Here is a 23,649-nt window from a genome sequence, read left to right on the forward strand (position 1 = left end):
CCCTTCACAGTCTAAGCCATGTTGAAAGTAGTTGTTCAATTACTTGTTTTACCAACTTTTCTTACACGTCTTTCATAACACCTTTGATATATGACGTATCACCATGATTAATATCATTATCATTATCACAATTATCTACATGAATATAATAGAAGTACATGAATAAAATGCCAAATGGAAATTTTATTGAGAAGATTCTGTCGCACCTGCTGCTTTACCACTGAGTGATTCAATTTCTTGACTAAAGGGTTTAAGAGCTGCCACTAAATGCGGAACCCTAAAGATATCTTCCCAAGTAGTAGCTGGAATGAACCGTAACAGGTTACTCTCATAACCCATAGCTATCAGTTCATTCATGACATCTGCCTGACCAGCACTGACAAGTTTCAACTCTTGTTTTATAGCTTCTGTGAAAAGCTTTGGTGTATCAAAAGTAGCACTTATTGATGATCTAGCCCTCAGTGACATCTTCGAATACAATGGCAGAACATACTCCCAAATGAAGATCTTACGCATCTGAACAACACCCCCTGGATAATTGGTAGAATCTGTAACACCTTCTTGTGACGCTGATAATAGTGAAGCTATGGAATTAGGTGTGAAATAGGATGGGTATTGTTTGAAGAACCCTGCGATTGCAGACCAATTATTGAATTTGGCAAACTGAAGGGCAAACGCTTTGACAAATTTGGCTGGTAAATTGTTATCGTAGTAAGGTAAAACAGTACGATGGAGTTCGTATAGGTTTGCAGATTTATACCTGTTGTTCTTCCCCATATGCGTTGTTGCCTCGATCATAGAAAGAAGCGTTACATCAAATACCTCCCTTGTGTTATGCACCTTCTCTGTAATGACAGTTAATAGACTGTAAAGCTCACCGAAATGTCTACAGTAAGGTACTAGGGCAGCAAAGAAAAGTGGTGTTTGAGCTCTTTGTAATAAAGGTCTAAAATCAGAAATGTATGCAAACCTTTTCAAAGTTCTTGTATCTATATCCTCATCACGTACTTTGGATTCTACCAACTGCAAATATTTGACAGATAAATCTTCTCTGAGCGCCCAACCATTTAAAATAAGATGACTGAGTAATTTTTTACTGTGATTCAAATCACCACTCATAATATGGAATTCTAATATGCATTGGGTTACTAAAGGGTCAAATTGTAATTCACAAGCATTAGTGTAGAATTTTTGATTCACTGCGTCAATCAACTGATGGTATGCATTCACTAATTCCTTCGTGACGGGCAACCTGTTCCTTTGCATTGATAAAACGAGCTGTAGAATCAAAGTTTCTGCTACTTTTAATTGATCAATATCGGCTTCCATGTGTGATTTAATTGATTCTATAATTGCTATCAGTTTACCTTCAGAATTAACGTGGTGTTGCAATAAGTATATATAAACATCTTCACAGAATAAATTTTTTTCCCTATCATTGACAAGTTCATCCACAATTGAGTCAAGGGCAGCTGAATTCAAATGCTTAGTACGTTCAGATCCGAACAACTCCGTCACTTTGTCCACAAGTGGTACATTGGATCTATGCAACTTACTCGGAGTTATAAGTTTCTCTGGTTGACCCTCCAAAGTACGATATATCACACCTTCAGCTTCTTTTCTTCGAGAAGCATACCCCTGTAACCATACATTGACACCTTTAACCGTATCGAATTTGATAAATCGATTCCTAAGCAATGGCTTTCCTTTCCAATCTGTAACAAGTGCAGGAACCACTTTAAGACCTTCTAATAATTTACCTCTAACTTCTTTAGAACATGCCGATAGCTCAGCTGCTCTAGTAGGTGTATAAAATGGATGAATTATTTGATGCGGCAATGGGGTCAATCCATTCTTTTGATACCGGGACTTTTGATCCAGGAAAAAGTTCCTAGGAATATGACGGGGTTTCGTGGGCATCAGAAATTAACTAGAACGCTGAATTCCTCCTAAAGCATCTACTTTCCACGCTCTTGCAATGAATGAGTATTGGTTGATTCGATGTCCCTCATTGTTGAAAAATTTCAGACGTGCGAAGCGATCAATCGATAGTACTTGTATAAGTCAACTCGGGTTCGAGAAGGGGTTTACTATGATCATCGCTACGAATAATGGAGGGAATTCTTGTTCTATCTCTCCAATCGTGCATCGAATGAGTTTCAATTGTATTAGCTCTTGAGCTCTGCAATGTTTCGTAATTCTTGATTGAAACTGTACTTCTCAAATTCCAAAGTAAGGAGCAGCAAACGGCGATGACAATTGTAGCCGGTAACATCAACCAACCAGGCCAGCATAGATCAGAGCTGAACACCAAAAGGTCCACCAGGAACGACAATAGGCAGATGAGAAATGTGGGTAGTGAGAAAAGTGCAATCGATAAAAGAAACATGGGAGAATTTGCCAGTTGCTGGTGACTCATAAGAAAAATCAGTACGTATAACGTCAATGTAATAGCAAATGAAAGTGGATGTACCACCAGTAATTTGGTGACACTATATTTTAAGCCCGATGGTAAAGTAGGTACTTTGTTTGGTGGCATTGGATGTGGTGCGAACTCTAGTGAATAACCGATTTTCCGTGAACTGCATTTGTGAATATTAGTATTACAGTATCCAAAGACTCCATATTCAAAACCCGGCGAAGTGGAAAGAGGTATAGATGATAGCGGAGTTGATATGATCGCGAACAATTGAAAAATGAGAGAAACCGTAAGCAGTGCTAGACAGAATTTGACTGCTAGTTTCATAGCAAGTTTCCTGAACGATTCCTAGATGTGGCTAATTTGAACGCTGATCCAGTGCGAAGACGTATTTGACGTTCGGTGTGATTTGATGATGAAAATTGGGTTCAAGATATCTAACGATAAGCCGTTGATAAAAAGCTTAAAAAACCGATTAACAGCCACATTTAAATTTAATATATGTGTAGAGAATAGAGTCCCGTGGGTTATCGTTTGGCATTCTTAATGGTTTTCCAGGGGTAACTCTTTGATAAGACGCTTAATGGTCATGGGGACTAATGTGACCTAATCTCACTTGCTATTTGAGAAGTATCAGAGCTAACGTGATGAAATTCTCTGGAAACTTTTTTCGAAACGTAAAGTGGTTACAAATTCTCATACCCTCGTTAATAAGCCGGTGTTCTTGTTCTTATCTTACTGTGCTTGTCGATTTTCGATTGTTATCGAAGTAATAATACTGGTGTATAATGCAAATCACCGTCAATCACTAGAACCATAGTACTGGCATCTTATTAGCCGCCATCAGTATTCCGATGGATTTGCACATTCAATGCAATTCATTATCTTTCCTAAGACAGTGTTCTACTGCTACTGTAAGTTGTTAACGTCCAAGCAACTAATTTCCTAAGACAGAATCGCACTGTTACTTCCTAATACGTCAGTATTCTAAAATAATAGCGTGATTGTTCAGTCTCGTTTCCGCCGATTTCCTTTTTAGTTTTTGGATTTTTGTCCCTCTCACTTATTGGGACGAATGTCAAAAATTCTCTTCCCAATTGAAATTAATCCTGTCGGAGTTAAGAACTCCGTTAGGGACAGTTTCCCTTTTGGTTTATGCAGGGCCAGCCTTTCTGAAACTGACCCTGCATTTGGTATGACCGCTTTACGTATGGCTGTTTTTTTTACAATTCCACTTTAGTGTATGTACCATTCAATTAAAAGGGCATTGTTGGCATTTCCTCATTCGAGTACCATTCATTGACGTTTGCCTGCATTCCCAATGAAGATCAAAGTTCTCCCATTTGTCCCTTTCATCTTCGTAAATCTCGGACTTAGTGTATTACTAGGACTGTGTTGCTGGTCTAGGTGGGTTTTCGAGGGAAACCGATTGAAGAAGTCTCGACATAAATTATTAGTACATTTTATCTCGTTCCGTAAATCGTCTCTTTGATTGCAGATTGTATACCAAAGGCCAATACCCAGTAATTGGCTTCTTTAAACACTCGCCGCTACCCAAGGCGCAAGAACGCATTGTGATAAGATGCATGTCCAGTTATTCTTAGCACATCTGAACCCTTGATTTTATTCGAATACGTAACGGGGAAATCTACTAATTTCTTGCATTCGTTAGTGCTGATATCAAAATCGATTACACTTTAATGGATCAAATAGTACACTTATATCGCAGCTCCTCCTTAAAAGAACAAAATGATCACTTAAATTTATTGAGCAACCGACATCTTGCTGCAACTGCCAATGTAACTGCCCTGTTACACGCTGTTCTTTTAAAAAAGAACCAAAACAGTCGCTGTTCGCTTCGCTCACAGCTTCAAAGAAACATGCAATAGTTCAAGTTCGTCTTCCCGCTCAGCTCCCATTCTATAAATTCCCACTCGCCATCATTCTGCGTAGAAGTATCGCGTATATGATAGCGGCTACCGAGATTCTGACTCAAGCGAGATTACCCTGCCCATCACGTGATACAGAGATACAGCCATACTACTTATCCAATTACATAACCTACGTATCCAGTTTGCTCCCCAAAATATCGAACATATTACTACCTTTATCGCCTATAGCTTCATCGTCCTTGTACATCTTCCGATATCAACCTCGAGTAATCTTTTCGTAAGATATGACTGAAAAAATCCTCATCAGCATCTCATCGCTACCACCGCCGCCCTACAATAACAGAAAGATAAAAACCCGTCAAGCATAACCGCTCTGCTCTTTCCCTGCCCCCATCGCCGGTATGTTACTACCAGTTCAAGTTCATAGTGATGAGATCCTCTCCCACATCCTTTCTCATGATACAACAATTCTAATCGGTGAAACTGGTTCGGGTAAATCAACCCAAATTCCACAGTTACTCTTAAAATATGGTAAAATCGCAATCACACAACCACGTAGGGTCGCTGCGATTAATTTAGCCACTAGGGTCGCACAAGAAACAAATTCAAGAGTTGGTGATACTATTGGTTACTCAGTTCGTTTCGATCACAGGACTTCATCAAAAACAAGATGCAAATACGTTACAGACGGTATGTTGCTAAGAGAAATGATTAATGATAAAGAGCTAAAGAACTACGATACTGTTATTATCGATGAAGCCCATGAAAGAACAGTTTTGACTGATTTAATTATCGGTTTCCTTAAGGAACTACAGGGACGGAGAAAATTGCGTATAGTTATCATGTCGGCTACATTAAACGCCGAATCTTTTAGCCGATTTTTCCACAATGCCCCTATTTTACATGTTCGTGGTAGAAGATTCCCAGTACAACAATTATACCTTAGAGAACCGTGCGATGATTTGGTCGAGATAGCTATTCGTTGTGTGGTACAAATTAATGCGGGGGAACCCCTCGGTGACGTATTGTGTTTTTTACCGGGACAAGAAGAGATCGACAGGGCTGTAACTTTCCTCGAAAGAATTGGACCGGAGATTAGAAGTAGGGGATTCCCAGTCATGGTCGGTATGCCACTTTATGCTTCATTACCACCATCAGAACAATTGAAAGTTTTCCAAAGGATCAAAGGTAAACAACAATCACGTAAAATTATTTTCTGTACAAACGTTGCGGAAACATCTATTACAGTCCCCGGTGTAAAATACGTTGTTGATTCAGGATTACGTAGGGTTAAAGTTTGGAGACACGCATTAAACTTGTCTACCTTGCTTACCGTCCCAGTTTCGCGCGCCTCTGCACAACAGCGTTCCGGTAGAGCCGGTCGTGAATGTGCAGGAAAATGCTACCGATTATTCCAGGAATCAGATTTTGAGAAAATGCCAGCAGTTACAGAACCAGAAATCGCGCGATGTGACGTCACAGAACCATTACTGTTGTTAAAGCGTCATGGTGTAGATGATGTTTTGAATTGGTCATGGTTTGAACATCCGGGGAAGGAATCTATTTTGCAAGCTCTTGGAGAACTGTTACTATTAGGGGCATTAGATGCAAAGGGATCGTTGACACCCCTAGGATATAGAATGTCATCTTTACCACTGCCACCGCAGTTAGGTGTTGTTCTAATAGCCGCCGAAGATAAACAAAAGCACTGCCTCGACACTTGTATTGATATTGTTGCGTGCCTGAGTGTGGAGAATGTTCTGCTGTCTCCACCGTGGGAACAAAGGGATATAGTCAATGAACGCCGTACAGCCATCTGCCACCGTGCATCACGTTGGGGAGATTTGGTGCTCTACAAGGAATTGTGGGATCACTACTTTAGAACCTCCTTGACCGGCGATGAGAAAAAAACCTTCTGCCAAGAACTATACGTAAACCAAAGGGCAATGCGACAGGTGCAAAAAGTGCGGGGGCAACTACGGAGTCTATTCCGATTACATGAGGATCCTGACCCCACCGCACACCACGCCCTTGAGACTGAAGAAATCCCCGCAGTCATTACATGTTTTTTATCTGGGTACCCTAAGAACTTAGCAATTTTACACCCAGACCGTTCACACAAGATTGTTACCACCGGTGAAACGGTTCAACCACACCCTGCTTCAACTCTTTTCACACAGCGCAAGACCGATTGCCCCGCGATCCTCTACACGGAATACGTTTATACGTCAAAAGGTTACGCTAGGAATGTTTCTAGGCTCGAATTATCATGGTTAAGTTCGTAATTGCGTAACCCGTGGAAAAGGTTGCCGTTCAACCGAGAGCAACAGGACAACGGTGTACATTTAGAGTCCGTTTTGTCCCAATGACGTACCTATATGGTTTTTTATATACAATACTATATACGGCCAGCCAGCCACATTCTTTCTTATTTTTGACATTCCCACTTTCTGACGTTTCCCCTCCCCCTCTTCTCATTCCCTTTCTCCGCTCCACTACGGGCCGCACGGCACGGCATTAACATGCACAAACACACAGGGTCGCTTTTTTTCTTACGCTTCCCTCGAATACTGATCCCCGCGTAGTTACTTGGAAGCAATGCTACAGGCTCTTCTTCGAGCAACTAGGGCTAAGAACGGGACGTACGGAGTTGGAGACTCGGCGTGCATTCTGTATGTGTGTATAGTGCCGTCCGTGCAAAAAGATCATATAAAAGGAATTGTATTAACAAGGATCTGTAAGTTTTTTCCGTAATCAATGAAGATATAAAATATTGCAACGAAATCTAATTGCTTCCTACTTAAGTCTCCATCTCGAAAGGACAAGCTTAGTGATTCAGCCAAAGACATAGGACATAATCAAGTGCTATGGCTGCAAGTAGTGTGAGTGAAAAGGATATACCTCCAGATAACCGTCATACGATGGGGGACTTAGAGAAAGGTTCATTAATTGAATCCGCCAGTTCCAGTAGGGAACGCTATTCTACTATTGCAAAAAAAGAAGATGGGAATGAAAAGCAAACTTACGGTGGGGAAACTCCCCCATCTTCCGACTCTCCCGTTGTACGGGGGAACGGCGCGGAGTCATTACCCCGCGATCTTCCCGAGGGTGATTCTTACGATCAGCTTGGGTTCGAACCCCCAAAGGGGATAAAGGCATACATGTTCTCTAGAACTGCCCACGCCGGTGCAAGGGGTTTAAGACTTCGAGTTCTTTGTTCGGCTACTGCTGTGATTGCGTTCTTGCTTTTCGGATATGATCAGGGTCTGATGTCCGGTGTTATTAGTGGTGATGAATTTAACAACGAATTTCCTGCAACGAAAGAGAAGGCAACTCATAAAAGAACCACTGTTGTTATTCAAGGTGCTGTTACCGCTTGTTACGAACTGGGATGTTTTGTCGGTTCAGTCTTTGTTATGTTTTTCGGTGAAAAAATTGGTAGAAAGCCTTGTATTATTATGGGTGCTTTGATCACAATTGTCGGTGCTACCATTTCTACTGTTGCATTCCATCACGCATGGGGTTTGGGTCAATTTGTTGTGGGTCGTGTTGTTACTGGTGTTGGTACTGGTTTGAATACATCTTCTATTCCCGTGTGGCAATCAGAAATGGCTAAGCCTAATGTTAGAGGTCGTCTAATTAACTTGGATGGTTCTACCATTGCTCTTGGTACGATGATTGCCTACTGGTTAGATCTGGGCTTTTCCTTTATTAAGAACTCTGTTCAATGGAGATTCCCCGTCTCACTGCAAATTCTGTTTGCCCTAGTACTATTCTTTGGTATTATTCAAATGCCCGAATCACCACGTTGGTTAATTGGACAAAAGCGTGTTCAAGAAGCCAAGTATATTCTCGCCTGTTTAAACGATTGCAGCATGGACGATGACGAAATTGTCGCCGAAGTTACCATGTTGATTGACACCGCTAGAAGATTTGAAAATAAGAAGCGCAGCATCAAGGATCTATTGACCAACGGTAAGACTCAAAATATGAACCGTGCCATTATTGCTGCCTCCACCCAATTCATGCAACAATTCACTGGTTGCAATGCTGCCATTTATTATGCTACTATTTTGTTTCAACAAACTTTGAAAAGGTCTCGTACTGTAGCATTGATCGTTGGTGGTGCTTTCTCTACCGTCTATTTCTTCTCGACCATACCTACCTTCTACTTAGTTGAAAACTTAGGTCGTCGTCCCATGTTTTTAATCGGTGTTACCGGTCAGTGTTTGTCGTTTGTCATTACATTTGCTTGTTTGACCCATCCTACTCCAGAACACGGTAAAGGTGCCGCTGTCGGTCTTTTCTTGTTTATCGTGTTCTTCGGTTTGGCTATGTTGCCACTACCATGGATTTACCCACCTGAGGTCGCTTCTATGAGAGTTCGTGCTGCTACCAATGCTTTGTCAACTATGTGTAACTGGTTGACAAACTTTGCTGTCGTTATGTTTACACCAGTTTTCATTCAAACTTCTCAGTGGGGTACCTATTTCTTCTTCGCTTTAATGAACTTCATCTATATCCCAGTTGTCTTTTTGTTTTACCCTGAAACTGCAGGTAGATCATTGGAGGAAATTGATGTCATTTTCGCCAAGGCCCATGTGGAACACGCTCAACCTTGGAGAGTTGCCGCCAAGTTACCTAAGTTATCAATGACTGAAGTTGAGGACTACTCCAGTGCCTTGGGTCTGTACGACGACGAAAACGAAAAGGAGGGTATTGAAGGTGGAGAAGGAGATGAAGAACCACAGGAAAATGCACTTTTCACCGCTGAGCCATTGAACGGCTCTTCTTCGTCGCGTGAATCTGAGCGGGCTCCTCACGCTTAATCTTTACTTCACTTTTAATGCTTACCCTTTTCTCTTTTTTGTCTGAACTGCAAGGCGTGCAGCTGAGACAATCAGGGATTGTAAAAATATGTTGAAGTTATTTTCATCTTATCTTTGTTGTTTAATTCACGAGAAACGAAGGACAAAAAAAATCATAATCATAACTTTAAGCTGTGCAGGCTAGTGGACAGTAATATCCAGCTCAATTTAATTATTATATAACTTTTCTTTTATTCTTCCTTTTTGTTTAAGGTTATACTGATCGATATTTTAGAACCAATCAAATTACATTAGTATTAAAGTACTAATTTATCTATCAATTTATACCTCTTTTTTTTTTTTGTTTTTGACACCTTTTTTGATTCAAAAGATCTGGCCAGGGCTCTATCTACTCCACCTTTCCACCTAGTTACATCGGTAATGTAGTCCTGCCCGCCGTCTTCCCCTCACAGCCGTACAATTACGTCTTATCTTTCGTGTTTACCGTGCTACAATGTAACACCGTCCCCGCACCGTGATATTTACACACCATTCGCTCCCCACAAGTGTACGTATCGCACCGCCGTTCTCCGACATGCCACACAGTATTTCAGACAGCCGCATTAGCCCCAGGCGAGTATGCAACGGGCAAGTATGCAACGGGCGACGGTACCCCGGAAGTGTGCGTATGAACAATCAGCCGTAAGCAGAAAGAGGGGATGTGTGAAGTCCTAAATGGGACCCTTGCTCCGCATTTTCCGTATATAGTATAAGGGCCCTTGCGCCGAGTAGCGCCATTTGCCCACGTCACAATTCCATGAGCTTAATACTACCGGATTCCCGGGATAACGTCATAAGAACTATAAGCGGTAAAATCGGTCTACTAGTGCCAAATGTAGCTTAGTAACGTATCATGCTGGAACGCTACCATGGGGTTTACTTAGAAACGTTCGGAGTAATATTCCCACTATGGCGGGTAGGTTCTCCCCACTTGCTAGCAGACCGTTGTACGTCTAGTTCTTTCGGAACTACGCTGGGGGAGATAACTAGGCGCTAAGGAAGGGGTCATAACCACTGTTTAGCTTGAAGAATGGTCAATCAGTTTCAATTATATAAACTGAAGGATTATTCTCTTGCTTTCTAGATCCCGACTGGTCGTTTTCGTTGTAGATCCTAGTTTTAAATAGACACATATATACAAATAGTAAAAGTAAGAACCCACCCGTTACTTATCTGCTATTCAATAACTTTTAATAACGTTAACAGAGACAATGGGTAAAAGAACACAAGGTTTCATGGACTATGTATTCAGCAGAACTAGTACAGCTGGTCTCAAAGGTGCGAGACTCAGATATACGGCAGCAGCTGTCGCTGTTATTGGATTTGCACTTTTCGGTTATGATCAAGGTTTGATGTCAGGTCTTATTACTGGTGATCAGTTCAACAAAGAATTTCCACCAACGAAATCAAACGGTGATAATGATCGTTATGCTAGTGTTATTCAAGGTGCAGTTACCGCTTGTTACGAAATTGGATGTTTTTTCGGTTCACTGTTTGTTCTTTTCTTTGGTGACGCTATTGGTAGAAAACCATTGATTATTTTTGGCGCTATAATTGTCATTATTGGGACTGTTATTTCTACAGCACCTTTCCACCACGCTTGGGGTTTGGGTCAATTTGTTGTTGGTCGTGTTATTACTGGTGTTGGTACAGGTTTCAACACTTCTACTATTCCAGTGTGGCAATCTGAAATGACGAAACCAAATATTAGAGGTGCAATGATTAATTTGGATGGTTCTGTTATTGCTTTTGGTACTATGATTGCTTACTGGCTTGATTTTGGATTTTCCTTTATTAATTCAAGTGTTCAATGGAGATTTCCAGTTTCTGTTCAAATTATATTTGCTTTAGTTTTATTGTTCGGTATCGTTAGAATGCCAGAATCACCACGTTGGTTAATGGCAAAGAAAAGACCCGCAGAAGCTCGTTACGTGTTAGCTTGTTTGAATGATTTACCCGAGAATGACGATGCAATTTTAGCTGAAATGACATCTTTACACGAAGCTGTCAACAGATCTTCGAACCAAAAATCTCAGATGAAATCATTGTTCTCTATGGGTAAGCAACAAAATTTTAGCCGTGCGTTGATTGCATCTTCTACCCAATTTTTCCAACAATTTACTGGTTGTAATGCTGCCATTTACTATTCTACCGTTTTGTTTCAAACTACTGTTCAATTGGACCGTTTACTTGCAATGATTCTAGGTGGTGTCTTTGCAACTGTCTACACTTTATCTACATTGCCATCATTTTACTTGGTCGAAAAAGTTGGTCGTCGTAAGATGTTTTTCTTTGGTGCATTGGGTCAAGGTATTTCATTCATCATCACATTTGCTTGTTTGGTTAATCCAACAAAGCAGAATGCAAAGGGTGCCGCTGTTGGTTTATATTTATTCATTATATGTTTTGGTTTGGCAATCCTAGAATTACCATGGATTTATCCACCTGAAATTGCATCAATGAGGGTTCGTGCAGCTACTAATGCCATGTCAACCTGTACTAATTGGGTTACCAATTTTGCAGTTGTTATGTTTACACCAGTTTTCATTCAAACTTCTCAATGGGGGTGTTACCTGTTCTTCGCGGTTATGAATTTCATCTATTTGCCAGTTATCTTTTTCTTCTACCCAGAAACCGCCGGTAGGTCGTTGGAAGAAATCGATATTATTTTTGCCAAGGCCCATGTCGATGGTACATTACCATGGATGGTTGCTCATCGTTTGCCCAAGTTATCAATGACTGAAGTTGAAGACTACTCACAATCCTTGGGTCTTCATGATGATGAAAATGAAAAGGAGGAATACGATGAGAAGGAAGCTGAGGCAAATGCTGCTTTGTTCCAAGTGGAAACTAGTTCTAAATCACCATCATCTAATCGTAAAGATGATGATGCACCAATTGAACATAATGAAGTTCAAGAATCAAATGATAATTCATCAAACAGCTCTAATGTGGAAGCACCAATTCCAGTACATCATAACGATCCTTAATCATGATAATAATAATAATAATGCCTTTTGATTATCCGAATTATAACGATCTAATTCCTCTTTTTGTTTTGTTGTATTTTTAATCCTTTTGGTTCCTCCATATGTATTCTAGGAAGTCAGTTTCATTTGAATTGCATTTTTTTTCTCCCTCTTCCACTTCGAACTTTATTTCTATGTAATATTTTTACAATTTTATTTATGTGACGACTGGTATGACTCTTTATACATAAGAGGTGATCAAGAGAATATATAATACGAACAGTTTTAATTTTTCAACGTAGCTGTAGCTGTCCTTCGTCCTCTTCTTCTTCTTCGTTTAAGGAAAAACACAATCGGAGAGTAATAAGAAAATGAAGTTTTCTAGTGTTCTCAAGCAAAGTGCTAAATATGCTGCCCATGTTCCCAAGAGTGGTGTATTTCCTCGAGGTTTCCAAGTCGGTTCCATAGCGTCTGGCGTTAAAAAGAATGGTAATTTAGATCTAGGTGTATTGGTCAATACCAACAAGTCTTATGAATCCTCGGCAGCTTCCGTCTTTACTACCAACAAATTTAAAGCTGCACCTGTTATATTATCTCAGAGAGTTTTAGAAGAAAAAAATGGTAAGGGTATTAATGCTATTGTAGTTAATTCCGGCTGTGCAAATTCCGTTACTGGTGAAGTTGGTCTTCAAGATGCTACTCAAATGGCCAAGCTGATTGATGAAAAATTGGGTGCTACGAGTCCTTCTACACTTATTATGTCTACCGGTGTTATTGGTCAGAGATTACAGATGGATAAGATTAGTAAAGGTGTTTCACAGCTTTTTGCTAACAATTCCTTTGGTAGTGATTTCAACAGTTGGTTAAACATTGCTAAATCGATTTGCACTACTGATACTTTCCCAAAATTAATTACTTCAAATTTTACTCTAAAGAATGGTACTCAGTATACCTTAACTGGTATGGCTAAAGGTGCTGGTATGATTTGTCCTAATATGGCTACCTTGTTGGGTTTTATCGTTACAGATTTACCTATTGAGAGTAAAGCATTATCTAAAATGTTGAAATTTGCTACTGATCGTTCCTTTAACTGTATCTCAGTGGATGGTGATATGAGTACCAATGATACTATAAATATGATTGCAAATGGTGCCGTCAAGACAGATGAAATTACAGAGGATTCACCTGAATTTTTGCAAGTTCGTGACCAGGTGACTCAATTCGCCCAAAAATTAGCACAACTAGTGGTTCGTGATGGTGAAGGTGCAACTAAATTCGTCACCGTTAAAGTGCAAAACTCTTCAACATTTGCTGATGCTAAAATCATTGCAGAATCGATTTCAAACTCTATGCTTGTGAAGACTGCTCTTTATGGTAAGGACGCGAACTGGGGTCGTATTCTTTGTGCAATTGGTTATGCTAAACTGGACAATTTAGATTCTTTACAAACTGACAAATTAAACGTTAGCTTTGTCGCTACTGATAATTCAGAACCAAGAGAATTGAAATTGTTGGTCAATGGTGTTCCTCAGTTGAACATCGACGAGGAAAGAGCTTCACAGATCTTGGCATTACCTGATTTGGAAGTGCTCGTAGATCTTGGTACTGGTAACGAAGAAGCCCAATTCTGGACCTGTGACTTGTCCCACGAGTACGTTACAATCAATGGTGATTACCGTTCTTGAGAAAGGGGTTTGTAAAATACGTTTTTTATTTCATAATTATAATAATAATAATAGTAATAGTAATAATTATAATACATTTGCTATATAAAAATCATGGAGTAAAAAAGTTATCTTACGATATATCATTTTGGGGATGGTAATTCTACTTGATCATTTAAATAGTTTATCAAACTTTGAGGGTCTAATAATGGAGCCTTGAAATATTGTCTCTTGGGCAGAATTGCTAACACATTAATGATATCCTCAGGAATACCAATTTTATTCTTTTGCTTTTTATTTGATTGTAATTTGTCTTGAGTTTCACGAGTTCTCTTTAATGAAGATCCCGTTAATTCTGTCAAATCTGAAGATGACAATAGATCGTCTGCCAGATATGTTAGTTCTAATTCCTTTATCAGATTTTCCTCTTGAATTCTATAACGATCGGTAAAGATTTCAATCATATTCTCCTGAGGAAATCTTTCGAAGAATCTATTCTCTAATGAATAAACGTTTTGTAAATTACCAAATTTTGATTCATAACTAATCATTTTCTTGTAAATCGATTTTAAACCGGTTAAATCTTGAATCTTTTCTACTGAGGTTTCAAAAAGTGTCTTTATCTGTGAGTCTCTATTGAGCAGAATTAAAAAATCCAAATATTTGTTCACGTAAAGAGCATCAGTTTGGAAATATTTGAGTCCCAATTCTAAAACTTTACATGGTGTTTTGTAGTCATTTTGATTTTGAAATTCCAAATAGGCATTTTCGATATAAATATCATGGGTCAATATCCTTTTTAATTTACGACATTTTCCAAATACCATTCTTGCCGCTGATAATCCTGCCAACCTTTTCATCGCATTCATATACACACAAAACACGAATGTCAATTTTTTTCTTTGCTTGAAAACTGGCATGCTGTCGTCATCTTGCTCATTTGCCATAGCTTGGTAACCTTGCAATAACGCATTCGTACAATCTTCGAAACATCTTTTCACCTCATCAAATTTATTATCAGTTTCGTAGGACTCTGCAAGTTTAAAAGTTAAGGAGGGGGAATCCGAATTTGCCAAGACTGCAGTATATAATATCTGTTGACGTTCAGATACGTCCGGAATGTACATAGCATAGTCGTACCACATCTCTGCAGCAAAAAGCATGTATTGGACGCTTTGTTTGTAAATGTAAGTTATTCTTCTATTCAATAAATCCTGGTTCAATGACATTTTGTTCTCCTTTTCCCAATGGATCCAATTTAACCAGATTTGCAGTTGACTCGGATCCATTCCTTCCCCCGTTTGAGGAACGTTGTTTTTATTGGCTGTCGAAACACTAACTGGATATGACCTTCTTAACCCCTTTGTAATGTGAGACCACTCTTGATACAAAGATCTAGCTTTCATATATTCCGACGATAATTCACCAATGAATTTTCTAGCGGTTAATGAATTCACATCTTGTTCCCATTCAGTATAACGATTCCACATTTTTTCAATATTTTCAAATGGAACACAAAGCATCCTTTTGTAGAGGGTCCTAATCATATCTAATCGTTGTTGTTCCTCCCATTTATTGACAGGCTTCCATTGTTCCAAAAAGCTCAGATAATCGTTCCAAAATTGTGAGGACTTAGGTTCAAAAATTGCACATTTATCCATTACTAATTCAAATGCCTTTACTACAACTGCTCTTGCCTCTTGACCACCTGTAATTAAATTGTTTCTCCGGCGAACGTAATCCAAATAAGTAGACCATAATGGTAGATCGTTATTCGCCAATTTACCTGAAAGACATTGTGCTAACATTTTTTCCACGAATTCAAATTCATCCCTTTGTAATTCTCCCTTCAACTGTAAAGTCCATAGTGGTGAATATGTGGGGAATTTATCATGTAAACTGTTATAAACTTCTCTTGACTCTTGAAAAGAATCCTTAGATTCGTAATACTGCACTAGCTCTAAATATGGTAATATATCTGCTGGATTTAACTCGATCTTACGACGAATTCCATTAACTATATCGTTATCACCTTCATTCCCTGGCAATCCATTTGGTTGGTTAGTCCCTACCGAAAGTTCAGGTGTAGCAGCACTAGACATCTCTAGGGGGGTCAGGGAAAGACGACTAAGGAGGTTATAGGCCGAGGGAAAAGGATCTTTTCTAACAAAGACCTTATTCCTTGAGATTGGGTTGGTAGTTCGTCGAGTTTCTCCGTATTACGGTGGTTGGTGCTCTTTCTACAGCTTGTATTGGTGATGATTTGGTGAAAAATTCTAAGATGCGGGTTACCTCTTCGCATTATACAATATGAATTATAAAGGTAGGAAATCAGTTAATATTGGACCCATTGGTCATTTTTGAGCAGTTCAAAGTATCATGAGTGAATTCAGCATATCCGTTTACCTTTGGGGTGAAACAGGTAAACCGAGTTTAGTGTCCCCAGAGAGTATTGCACTCTTTTGGTTTTTGAACAGTTACTATGGGGATTACAAGTCAATAGAGGTAGTGTTTGCCAATAATACAGATCTTTCCCCTAATGAAGAGTTACCACTTCTCGTGGAAAATGGTAAGAAATGGTCGGGATTTGTTGATATAGTTAGCTATTTGATGGAAAAGATGCAAAATAATGATGATGTGGAAACTACACTCTTGAAAGATGGCTTATTAGAGTTTACTGGTGAATTGAGTGTGCTCACAGAGTACCAGATGTATTTGAATAAAATCAACTATGAAACTTTTACTCGTAAGGCGTTTTCTCAGCTGTTGCACTGGCCTATGTGGTATAATACTCCGATGAATTATAGAACTAGAGCAAGACAGAGATGTTCAAACACCTTGGGATATTTGATGCACGATGATGATCCCGATAGTTTAGAATCGCTCGAATTAGAATCTACACGTTTACCACAGTCTAAGGCATTCCAAGCGACTCAAGATCGTAAGATGCGCAGTAAAGAGGAATTGCAGAACGTTAAACACAATTTACAATATTTGACAAGACTTAAGGATTATCTAAGGACGTGGTCACAGGTTAGGAATAGTATCCCCCACCAAAATGATACAATTCCAGCGGACTTTCTATTGTGGGCTAATCTGTTCGTACAGTTAAATCTACCAGACGGCGAGAAGGTAGGTCAGCAGGTTAAGGATGCGGTTAATGACGACTTTCACCAGCTTGTTCAAAGTAAGATTGATCAACTGTCATCTTTGGAACCTCGGGTGTTCCAAAGGGACCCCATTTTCCAAGAACAAGGCAACGTCATCATGTCAATATATCACTACGTGCATAAATTCGTTTAATTCAGTTTTGTTTAGTTCCTCTTGGGTTTATGTATACCCTTATAGACAAAATAAAACATTACGGTACCATCAGAATTAGCTAATGCCAGTGTAATTCTCCTGGCATCTGGCGGGCATAGCTGATCAAATATAAGATCTAGACATTTGAACGTCAACTTTCCAGCCTTGTACTGCGACATCTCAATGGGAAGTACATATTCTATCCCATGGTCGTTTTCGTTTCCACCATCATCGTCGTTACTCAGTTTATGGGGTGGTTTACCTTCGATGATTTGTAACGTTTGGCCCTGCCATTCAACTTGCTCATCTCTTGTCCTCAATTGCTCCCACAGTTGGGCGTATGCCAAGTTATCCCATACTAACCTAAATGTGGACTCACCAATTCTATTGGTTACATCTGTATAATCAGAATCCATACTTTGAGGTCTTTTATAGGTTAAGCAAGCGGTTATTTAACCATGCGATGAGCTTCAACAATTTTTCACTAAAACTTCGCATGGAATTGCTTATTTCAACATGTTCAAGAACAACAGTACAGAAAATCATCTAAGAATACAAGATATACTTCTGGGCGACTTTTTTTAGACCGTTGAAGGTAGTGTTTGTTTGAACTAACGCATTAACTTTGCTACATGAGAAGCCGTTTTCAGATTTTAGCCAGTTTCCTGCTGTTTTTACTACACATTAATTGGGTAAATGGCTATAGGCCAATTGTACAACCGGGAGAGAAGTTAACTACATCCGAAGAGCCAAAACCATGGTATAGAACCATTTATGGTGACAAAGTAGAGATTGTCACACCTACCGTTGTTGCAGGTGTTACTTTTTCACGTAAACCATTAGAGACGCCTGATCCATTGGAACCATGGGTTTCATTAAATAAAAATGGTATACCTAAAACTATCAAGCCTGAAATTAAGAATGGTAGAACCAAGAATGGGCATCCTGATTACTCCACCTTTTTCAAAGAAGTTCACACCAAAACTCTTGGTTATGATGATTTGAAGGCGGAGAATATGGATTACGGTGATGTACATGAGGAAGAGGTTTTTGAAGATGAAGATGAGACTTATACTTCTTTGAATCCCATTGTTAGATGTACTCCCAAGAGGTATTTTAATAAGGGCCATTCCAAGAACATTCCCAGTGAACCATTTTGTACTCCACATGAAGATTCTATCTGGAATGTGGGTAAAACTTATTTCTTGACCTGGTATACTCACTTCTTCAGGGATGAACATTCGAATGAAGTTGTCGAAAGAGTCAGGATTCATATGGCCTACATCAGAGAGAAATCTAATGAGAAGGGTGTTTTGAAAAGAGATGCACCATCTGCTACTTTTTTCCATTCTGAATGGATTAAAAATGCAGACGGTGTTTACCCAATAGAAATTCTTCACGAATGGTTACAAGGTGTAAGAACTCGCAAAATTGTTATCTCTGTGCAACCAGAAACTGTATCGGATGCAGAGTTTGATCCATTGACACACGGTGTATTTGTGTATTTGGATGAAGGTAGTAGAGTCTACAAGCAAACTAATAAAGAATTGGCATTGAATGATGCGGGTATTACTGATGATAAATGGTACTACGTGGTGGTTTCAATTCCCACAGCCGTGATTGTTGCACTTGTATTGATGTACTTCTTTATTATTGCCAATCGTAGATACAGTGATTTTTCAGAGGTTACCAACAAGGCATGGCAAAAGAAACATCGTGTTCTAGGTAAAGTTACCGATTTTAAGAAGTACAAAAACATGAAGAATAGACCCTACTCAGAATTGCCTATGCATAATAAGGGAAATCCAGGCAAACAGAGTTAATATTTATTTAATAGTTTATGTATAACCCTCAAATCCATTTCTGTCTAGCGGCAACTTCACAAATTTTTTCCAGTATGATAACACGGGGATCCGGTTTAAAAGAATGTAATAATTCACCACCGTCACCACCGCTTTCATCGAGCATTTCATCGTTAGTGCCATTTTGAGACTCAGTATCGCCATCATCACCTACATCTTCAATGTAGTAGAAAAATGGTTCTAGTACGATCATTATTTTCCAAAAATTGATGGATCCACAGTTTTGGAAAAGTACATCGATTAAGCTAGGTAAATATTCCAATTCGACGTATTCCTCAGCGCAACATACAAATTCATCCAATTCGTAATCCTGTTCATCAGCCGATAGTGTCGAATACATCTCTGATAGCAGAGTCAATTCTTTACTGATCGTCTTGGGGATATCTTGACGCGCCTGCCATAACAATTTTTGGGCTCTTTGTAATCTTTCCTGCGTAACACAATCACCAACCTCATATGTTTCTGCCACACTTTTGCCCAATTTTAATGGATCCTTCGTATCACCAGGTGCTGGTAAAAACCCATTGTGTTCACTTTTCTCCATTAGTTCATTATATTCATTGTACAATGAAATAATCTTCATCATTGGCTTGTACAACTGTTGGCAAACTTTCATTTCAGAATGCGGGACAATCACTTGCTCTAAATAGTGGTTCATTAGTCCCTCCATAAAATTGGCCCAAATGGATGAAAAAACGTAATTCTCATCATAAGTAGACTCTGTAAAATCTTGATTAATGTTTTGACGCATAATATGTTCCGTTAGTGAAAAGATTGCATTTTTTTTAGTATCATTTTCCGTTTTATTATGGTTGTGGCGATTTGAATGTGTTTTATTATCCTTGTCCTCATCAATATTCGTAGTGGCACTATCATCGTTTTGATCCTTATCCATCCAGTATTCGGGACCACCTCTTTGAGACAGAGTGACTAGCAATAGGAAGAATTTGATTTTAACCCATGGTCCTAGCGAATGGACGTAGTTATCGGATATCTTATTGACGTCATGATCAATCTTTTTGTGGATACACTTGATGAATTTCTCAATGTAGTGGCTCTTACGAATATCATATTTCTCGTTGAGATATTCGACTGAAGTGATCAAATTGTAATCAGTACCTTCAAAATCCATACACTTGCTAAATCTGAATCTTTTTTTCGGTCTCGTAGTCTTGGGTCTACGATGGCGATGCATATTACCTCTTACCAAGTTCCTAGGTTTTCGATCATTTGTCTTGCATGGAGGTAAACCACAATTGCAAGTACACTCTTCTCGTCTAACTTCATCGGAGGAGAGCATATCAACTGTATTACTTGGCCCCTTCCCTGTTTAATACTCGTTTGATTCTTAACCTTGGAGTGACAAAAAGTCGATCTTTATATGTATATTAAATATTGAAGGCGAATTGACAACGAAAAATAGGTGAAAAATCCTATGTACAAAGATGTAAAGACATTTAGATTCTGCTAATATTCCCTTACGTTAATCATGAGTTAATACTAATCAATAGAAATTATACTTATAGTCATAATAATATTAACAGAAATAGTATAGAATCGAAGGTCTTCTGTGTTTAAACCATTGAGAGAAAAACAGGAAATTAGAGATAAAGATGAATTATTGTAGAGTTTTGAAAAATTATTTGGAAGAAGTTTTAGATACTTCTTTGGTGGTTTCGTGATCCCGTAATTTTTGTTCTTCTTCTAGTGTGCCTCCTTCAGACTTGCCAGATTTTGCATATACTTGGTTAGTCTCAATTTCTTCATCATCGTCTTCTTCGAGCAAATCTGTTGCAGGGATCTGGAGATCCTCGATGACTTTCTCCTCGACATTTTGCAAATCCATGAGACCATAGATGGTAATTGTAATTAGACCAAGTACACCCGCCACGCATGAAAATACAAATGCCACATAACCCTTGGCTGTGAATCCACTTGGAATTGATTTTTCCTGTTTGTTTTCAAGAGCCAAATTGAACCAGTCTGTGGTGCCAGCAGCATTACCTTCAATGGGGACACCAGAATTTTTACAAACGCGTTTATGGGAGTCTGTTAAGTATTGCGATGGGTTGGATTGAATTCCTTCTGGATCTTCCACAAGAACAATTGCTAGCCCTTGTATCAAATGCCATTCGATGTGACAGTGGAAAAACCAAACACCTGGATTATCAGCTCTAAATCTAATGACGAAATTTGATTGCGGTCTTACGTAAATCGTATCTCTCAACATTGGGTATTCGGGGAAACTTGTATGGTTCTTAGGATCAAATGGAAGCGGAGGATCGTTATCATCAACAGCGCCTGCACGAGCAATTGTTTGAAAGACGTGACCGTGTAAATGGAATGGGTGGGTACCTGTATCTTGACTGTTGAGAACGATTTCGACGATTTCGTTTCTCTTCAAGACAAAGGTATTCGTGTTAGTACCATAGATGTAACTGTTACTGGCATATTTACCGGCAGATAGAACAGTCATCAAAGTGGGGACCTTTGGTGTAGTATAAGTGATATTGTTGAAGAAAGCATAGTTTTTACCACTGATTAAATTATCCATGGCCACCGTCAATTCAATTCTGTGATCTGGTTCTGGTAGCAATTCCTGTTTATGATAAGGCACCAAATAGAAATCATCGAGGAAATTGTCAAGAGAATTCACATATGCTTCTTCGGGCTTAGGTTTACTGGAATCGTAAGTCATATAAGAAGTCTGGTTTAACAACAAATGTTTGGGAATCTTATCAAGCATGCTATCGTCGTATTTCTGCATAATAGCATAATTTTTATCCTTATTATCCTTCGTCCTCACCAGAACAGAATACCTCTGAGCAACGGTGATATACAGCATATCTGTCGCATTCTTTTCGGTAACGACACCATCAACTTCAACAACCTCCATTTCGTGGTCTTCAAGCCAGAAATATTGTGAGACGAACCCACCGGTATTAACAATACGTAACAGATAAGTCTTATTGGGTTCCACGTTCCACGTCAAGTTTCTGGTATTATTGATCAGTAAATTTTGTGGGATGGGTTCAGCACCAGTTGGATTAGTCAATGATAAGAAAGCTGGTTTCAACTTAGCCACAGTCTGATCGTACCACTCACCAATTTCAAGCAACACTTCTTCATCGTAATCGTAGGGGAAATTTTTGTTATTTTCACCATCATCAATGATGAATAAACCTCTCATACCATCTTCATACTGAGCATCCGTGTGCGAATGGTACCAGTAGGCACCTGCATTGTCAGAAACCGTAAAGTTATAGGTAAAAGTATCATTAGGGCTGATTGGACATTGTGTTAAGAATGGTGGTCCATCCATCTGAGTGGAACCATTTTGGAACATACCGTGAACATGTAAAGTAGTATTAGAATCGTTAAACCCATTAGTTAAATTGATAATAACTCTGTCGCCCTTGGTGACACGAACTGATGGCCAAGGAAATTCACCATTACAGGTAACCACCTCTCTTCTCTTGATACCATCTGGATTGGCGTAACCCCATCCAGTGGTCCAGTTGTAAACATGAGTGGCACCTAAAACCTGCTGGAAGAGCAGAAACACTAGCGCCAAGCTTAGAATCATCGCAGTCCAAATGCACTCAGCTCGTAGTGATGGATGATAAGAGGGAACTATATAACGCGATGTTAAAAGCCTTGAGTCTTTTCAAGCAATGGTGAAGGTGGCTACGGTTTAAATAAGAATTTATGAGGTATGAAGAGAAATATAATTTGAGAGAATGGGTCGAGTATGTGGCAAGCGTTGCACCCGTTGCACACATGGTCTTAGTATCACTTGTGCAGAGGAATACAAAAAAAAAAAAAAAAAGTTGTTGATCAATACCGGTGTAAATGTTCAAAAGAAGGAATTCGTTCGTTAATTAGACCGGATATGACGGTACTGCACGACTTCATTAGTGGGGAAAGTTCGGTTGTGCACCCTTCGAAATACTGCACCCATTTTCGAGAAAAGAGTCCGAAGATTGATATTTACCATAGATACAAGTATTATGTGCGCGAAAACCTGTAGTAGTAAGGGTCGTAAAAGTAATAGTAATAAGAAATGAAAAGTATGGGTGATTCTCCCATAGTGCCTTGGAAGGTTGGTGCTCGATGAATTGTATGAGAATTAATAGAAAGATATGCAGTTGGTGTGTGGGTGTCTGACCAACGAAGTGTGTGGGTGCTCTGTAGATAGCCGCTGAGGTGGGGAAATAGGAGGAGGGGAGATGGGCGGCAAGACGAACTTGAACTCCAACCTGTAAGCGAAGCGAACAGCAACTGTTTTGGCTCTTTTCAAAAGAACAGCTTATCGTCAACGCGACGGCGGCTGCAACACCAACATTTCTCACTCGTTGACACACCTCGTTGGACGTCGGCGGATTGTTCTTTTAAAAAAGAACCAAAACAGCTCTTACTCGCAACGCTCGTAATCTTCAAACATACAATATGTTAACGGGCTCATCACAGGCGCTCTGCCAGCAATGAATTCTTATGGGGTTCTATATATGCATATATGTCTCCTTCCTAGCGCGTGTTGAGCCGCTTGTATTTATTTTTCGTTCGAGAACGGGCCAATTCGAACAAACAGGTGAGAAAAAGGGAACGTTAACCCAGTAGACGACTGCACCATGCAGGATAGACGAGTTTTCTAGTTGTAACTCGTAACTAT

General features: G+C 39.4%; 12 protein-coding genes across 12 annotated transcripts; 6 read left to right on the forward strand and 6 right to left on the reverse strand.

The window, feature by feature from the left end:
- Positions 1 to 183: 183 nt before the first annotated feature.
- On the reverse strand, positions 184 to 1,920 carry AEP1 (Aep1p; the record flags this gene model as incomplete). Its single annotated transcript, XM_002498950.1, has 1 exon — positions 184 to 1,920. The coding sequence occupies one exon, from the start codon at positions 1,918 to 1,920 to the stop codon at positions 184 to 186; it is 1,737 nt and encodes a 578-aa protein (XP_002498995.1).
- A 121-nt stretch (positions 1,921 to 2,041) lies between these two features.
- On the reverse strand, positions 2,042 to 2,746 carry RIM9 (Rim9p; the record flags this gene model as incomplete). Its single annotated transcript, XM_002498951.1, has 1 exon — positions 2,042 to 2,746. The coding sequence occupies one exon, from the start codon at positions 2,744 to 2,746 to the stop codon at positions 2,042 to 2,044; it is 705 nt and encodes a 234-aa protein (XP_002498996.1).
- Positions 2,747 to 4,712: 1,966 nt separating this feature from the next.
- DHR2 (RNA helicase) lies at positions 4,713 to 6,596 on the forward strand (the record flags this gene model as incomplete). Its single annotated transcript, XM_002498952.1, has 1 exon — positions 4,713 to 6,596. One exon carries the CDS (start codon positions 4,713 to 4,715, stop codon positions 6,594 to 6,596), a length of 1,884 nt encoding a protein of 627 aa, XP_002498997.1.
- Positions 6,597 to 7,178: 582 nt separating this feature from the next.
- On the forward strand, positions 7,179 to 9,140 carry ZYRO0E01188g (sugar porter family MFS transporter; the record flags this gene model as incomplete). The annotated part of the gene is made up of 1 exon (XM_002498953.1): positions 7,179 to 9,140. The coding sequence occupies one exon, from the start codon at positions 7,179 to 7,181 to the stop codon at positions 9,138 to 9,140; it is 1,962 nt and encodes a 653-aa protein (XP_002498998.1).
- A 1,250-nt stretch (positions 9,141 to 10,390) lies between these two features.
- ZYRO0E01210g (sugar porter family MFS transporter) lies at positions 10,391 to 12,169 on the forward strand (the record flags this gene model as incomplete). The annotated part of the gene is made up of 1 exon (XM_002498954.1): positions 10,391 to 12,169. One exon carries the CDS (start codon positions 10,391 to 10,393, stop codon positions 12,167 to 12,169), a length of 1,779 nt encoding a protein of 592 aa, XP_002498999.1.
- A 350-nt stretch (positions 12,170 to 12,519) lies between these two features.
- ARG7 (glutamate N-acetyltransferase) lies at positions 12,520 to 13,833 on the forward strand (the record flags this gene model as incomplete). Its single annotated transcript, XM_002498955.1, has 1 exon — positions 12,520 to 13,833. The coding sequence occupies one exon, from the start codon at positions 12,520 to 12,522 to the stop codon at positions 13,831 to 13,833; it is 1,314 nt and encodes a 437-aa protein (XP_002499000.1).
- Positions 13,834 to 13,955: 122 nt separating this feature from the next.
- On the reverse strand, positions 13,956 to 15,914 carry RNA14 (cleavage polyadenylation factor subunit RNA14; the record flags this gene model as incomplete). The annotated part of the gene is made up of 1 exon (XM_002498956.1): positions 13,956 to 15,914. One exon carries the CDS (start codon positions 15,912 to 15,914, stop codon positions 13,956 to 13,958), a length of 1,959 nt encoding a protein of 652 aa, XP_002499001.1.
- Positions 15,915 to 16,191: 277 nt separating this feature from the next.
- On the forward strand, positions 16,192 to 17,115 carry SAM37 (SAM complex subunit SAM37; the record flags this gene model as incomplete). The annotated part of the gene is made up of 1 exon (XM_002498957.1): positions 16,192 to 17,115. The coding sequence occupies one exon, from the start codon at positions 16,192 to 16,194 to the stop codon at positions 17,113 to 17,115; it is 924 nt and encodes a 307-aa protein (XP_002499002.1).
- An 11-nt stretch (positions 17,116 to 17,126) lies between these two features.
- SEN15 (Sen15p) lies at positions 17,127 to 17,531 on the reverse strand (the record flags this gene model as incomplete). The annotated part of the gene is made up of 1 exon (XM_002498958.1): positions 17,127 to 17,531. The coding sequence occupies one exon, from the start codon at positions 17,529 to 17,531 to the stop codon at positions 17,127 to 17,129; it is 405 nt and encodes a 134-aa protein (XP_002499003.1).
- A 216-nt stretch (positions 17,532 to 17,747) lies between these two features.
- On the forward strand, positions 17,748 to 18,938 carry PSG1 (Psg1p; the record flags this gene model as incomplete). The annotated part of the gene is made up of 1 exon (XM_002498959.1): positions 17,748 to 18,938. One exon carries the CDS (start codon positions 17,748 to 17,750, stop codon positions 18,936 to 18,938), a length of 1,191 nt encoding a protein of 396 aa, XP_002499004.1.
- A 28-nt stretch (positions 18,939 to 18,966) lies between these two features.
- AAN1 (Aan1p) lies at positions 18,967 to 20,277 on the reverse strand (the record flags this gene model as incomplete). The annotated part of the gene is made up of 1 exon (XM_002498960.1): positions 18,967 to 20,277. One exon carries the CDS (start codon positions 20,275 to 20,277, stop codon positions 18,967 to 18,969), a length of 1,311 nt encoding a protein of 436 aa, XP_002499005.1.
- A 339-nt stretch (positions 20,278 to 20,616) lies between these two features.
- Positions 20,617 to 22,563, reverse strand: FET3 (ferroxidase FET3; the record flags this gene model as incomplete). The annotated part of the gene is made up of 1 exon (XM_002498961.1): positions 20,617 to 22,563. The coding sequence occupies one exon, from the start codon at positions 22,561 to 22,563 to the stop codon at positions 20,617 to 20,619; it is 1,947 nt and encodes a 648-aa protein (XP_002499006.1).
- Positions 22,564 to 23,649: the final 1,086 nt, after the last annotated feature.

Source organism: Zygosaccharomyces rouxii (genome assembly GCF_000026365.1).
Source record: "Zygosaccharomyces rouxii strain CBS732 chromosome E complete sequence".
NCBI lineage: Eukaryota > Fungi > Ascomycota > Saccharomycetes > Saccharomycetales > Saccharomycetaceae > Zygosaccharomyces > Zygosaccharomyces rouxii.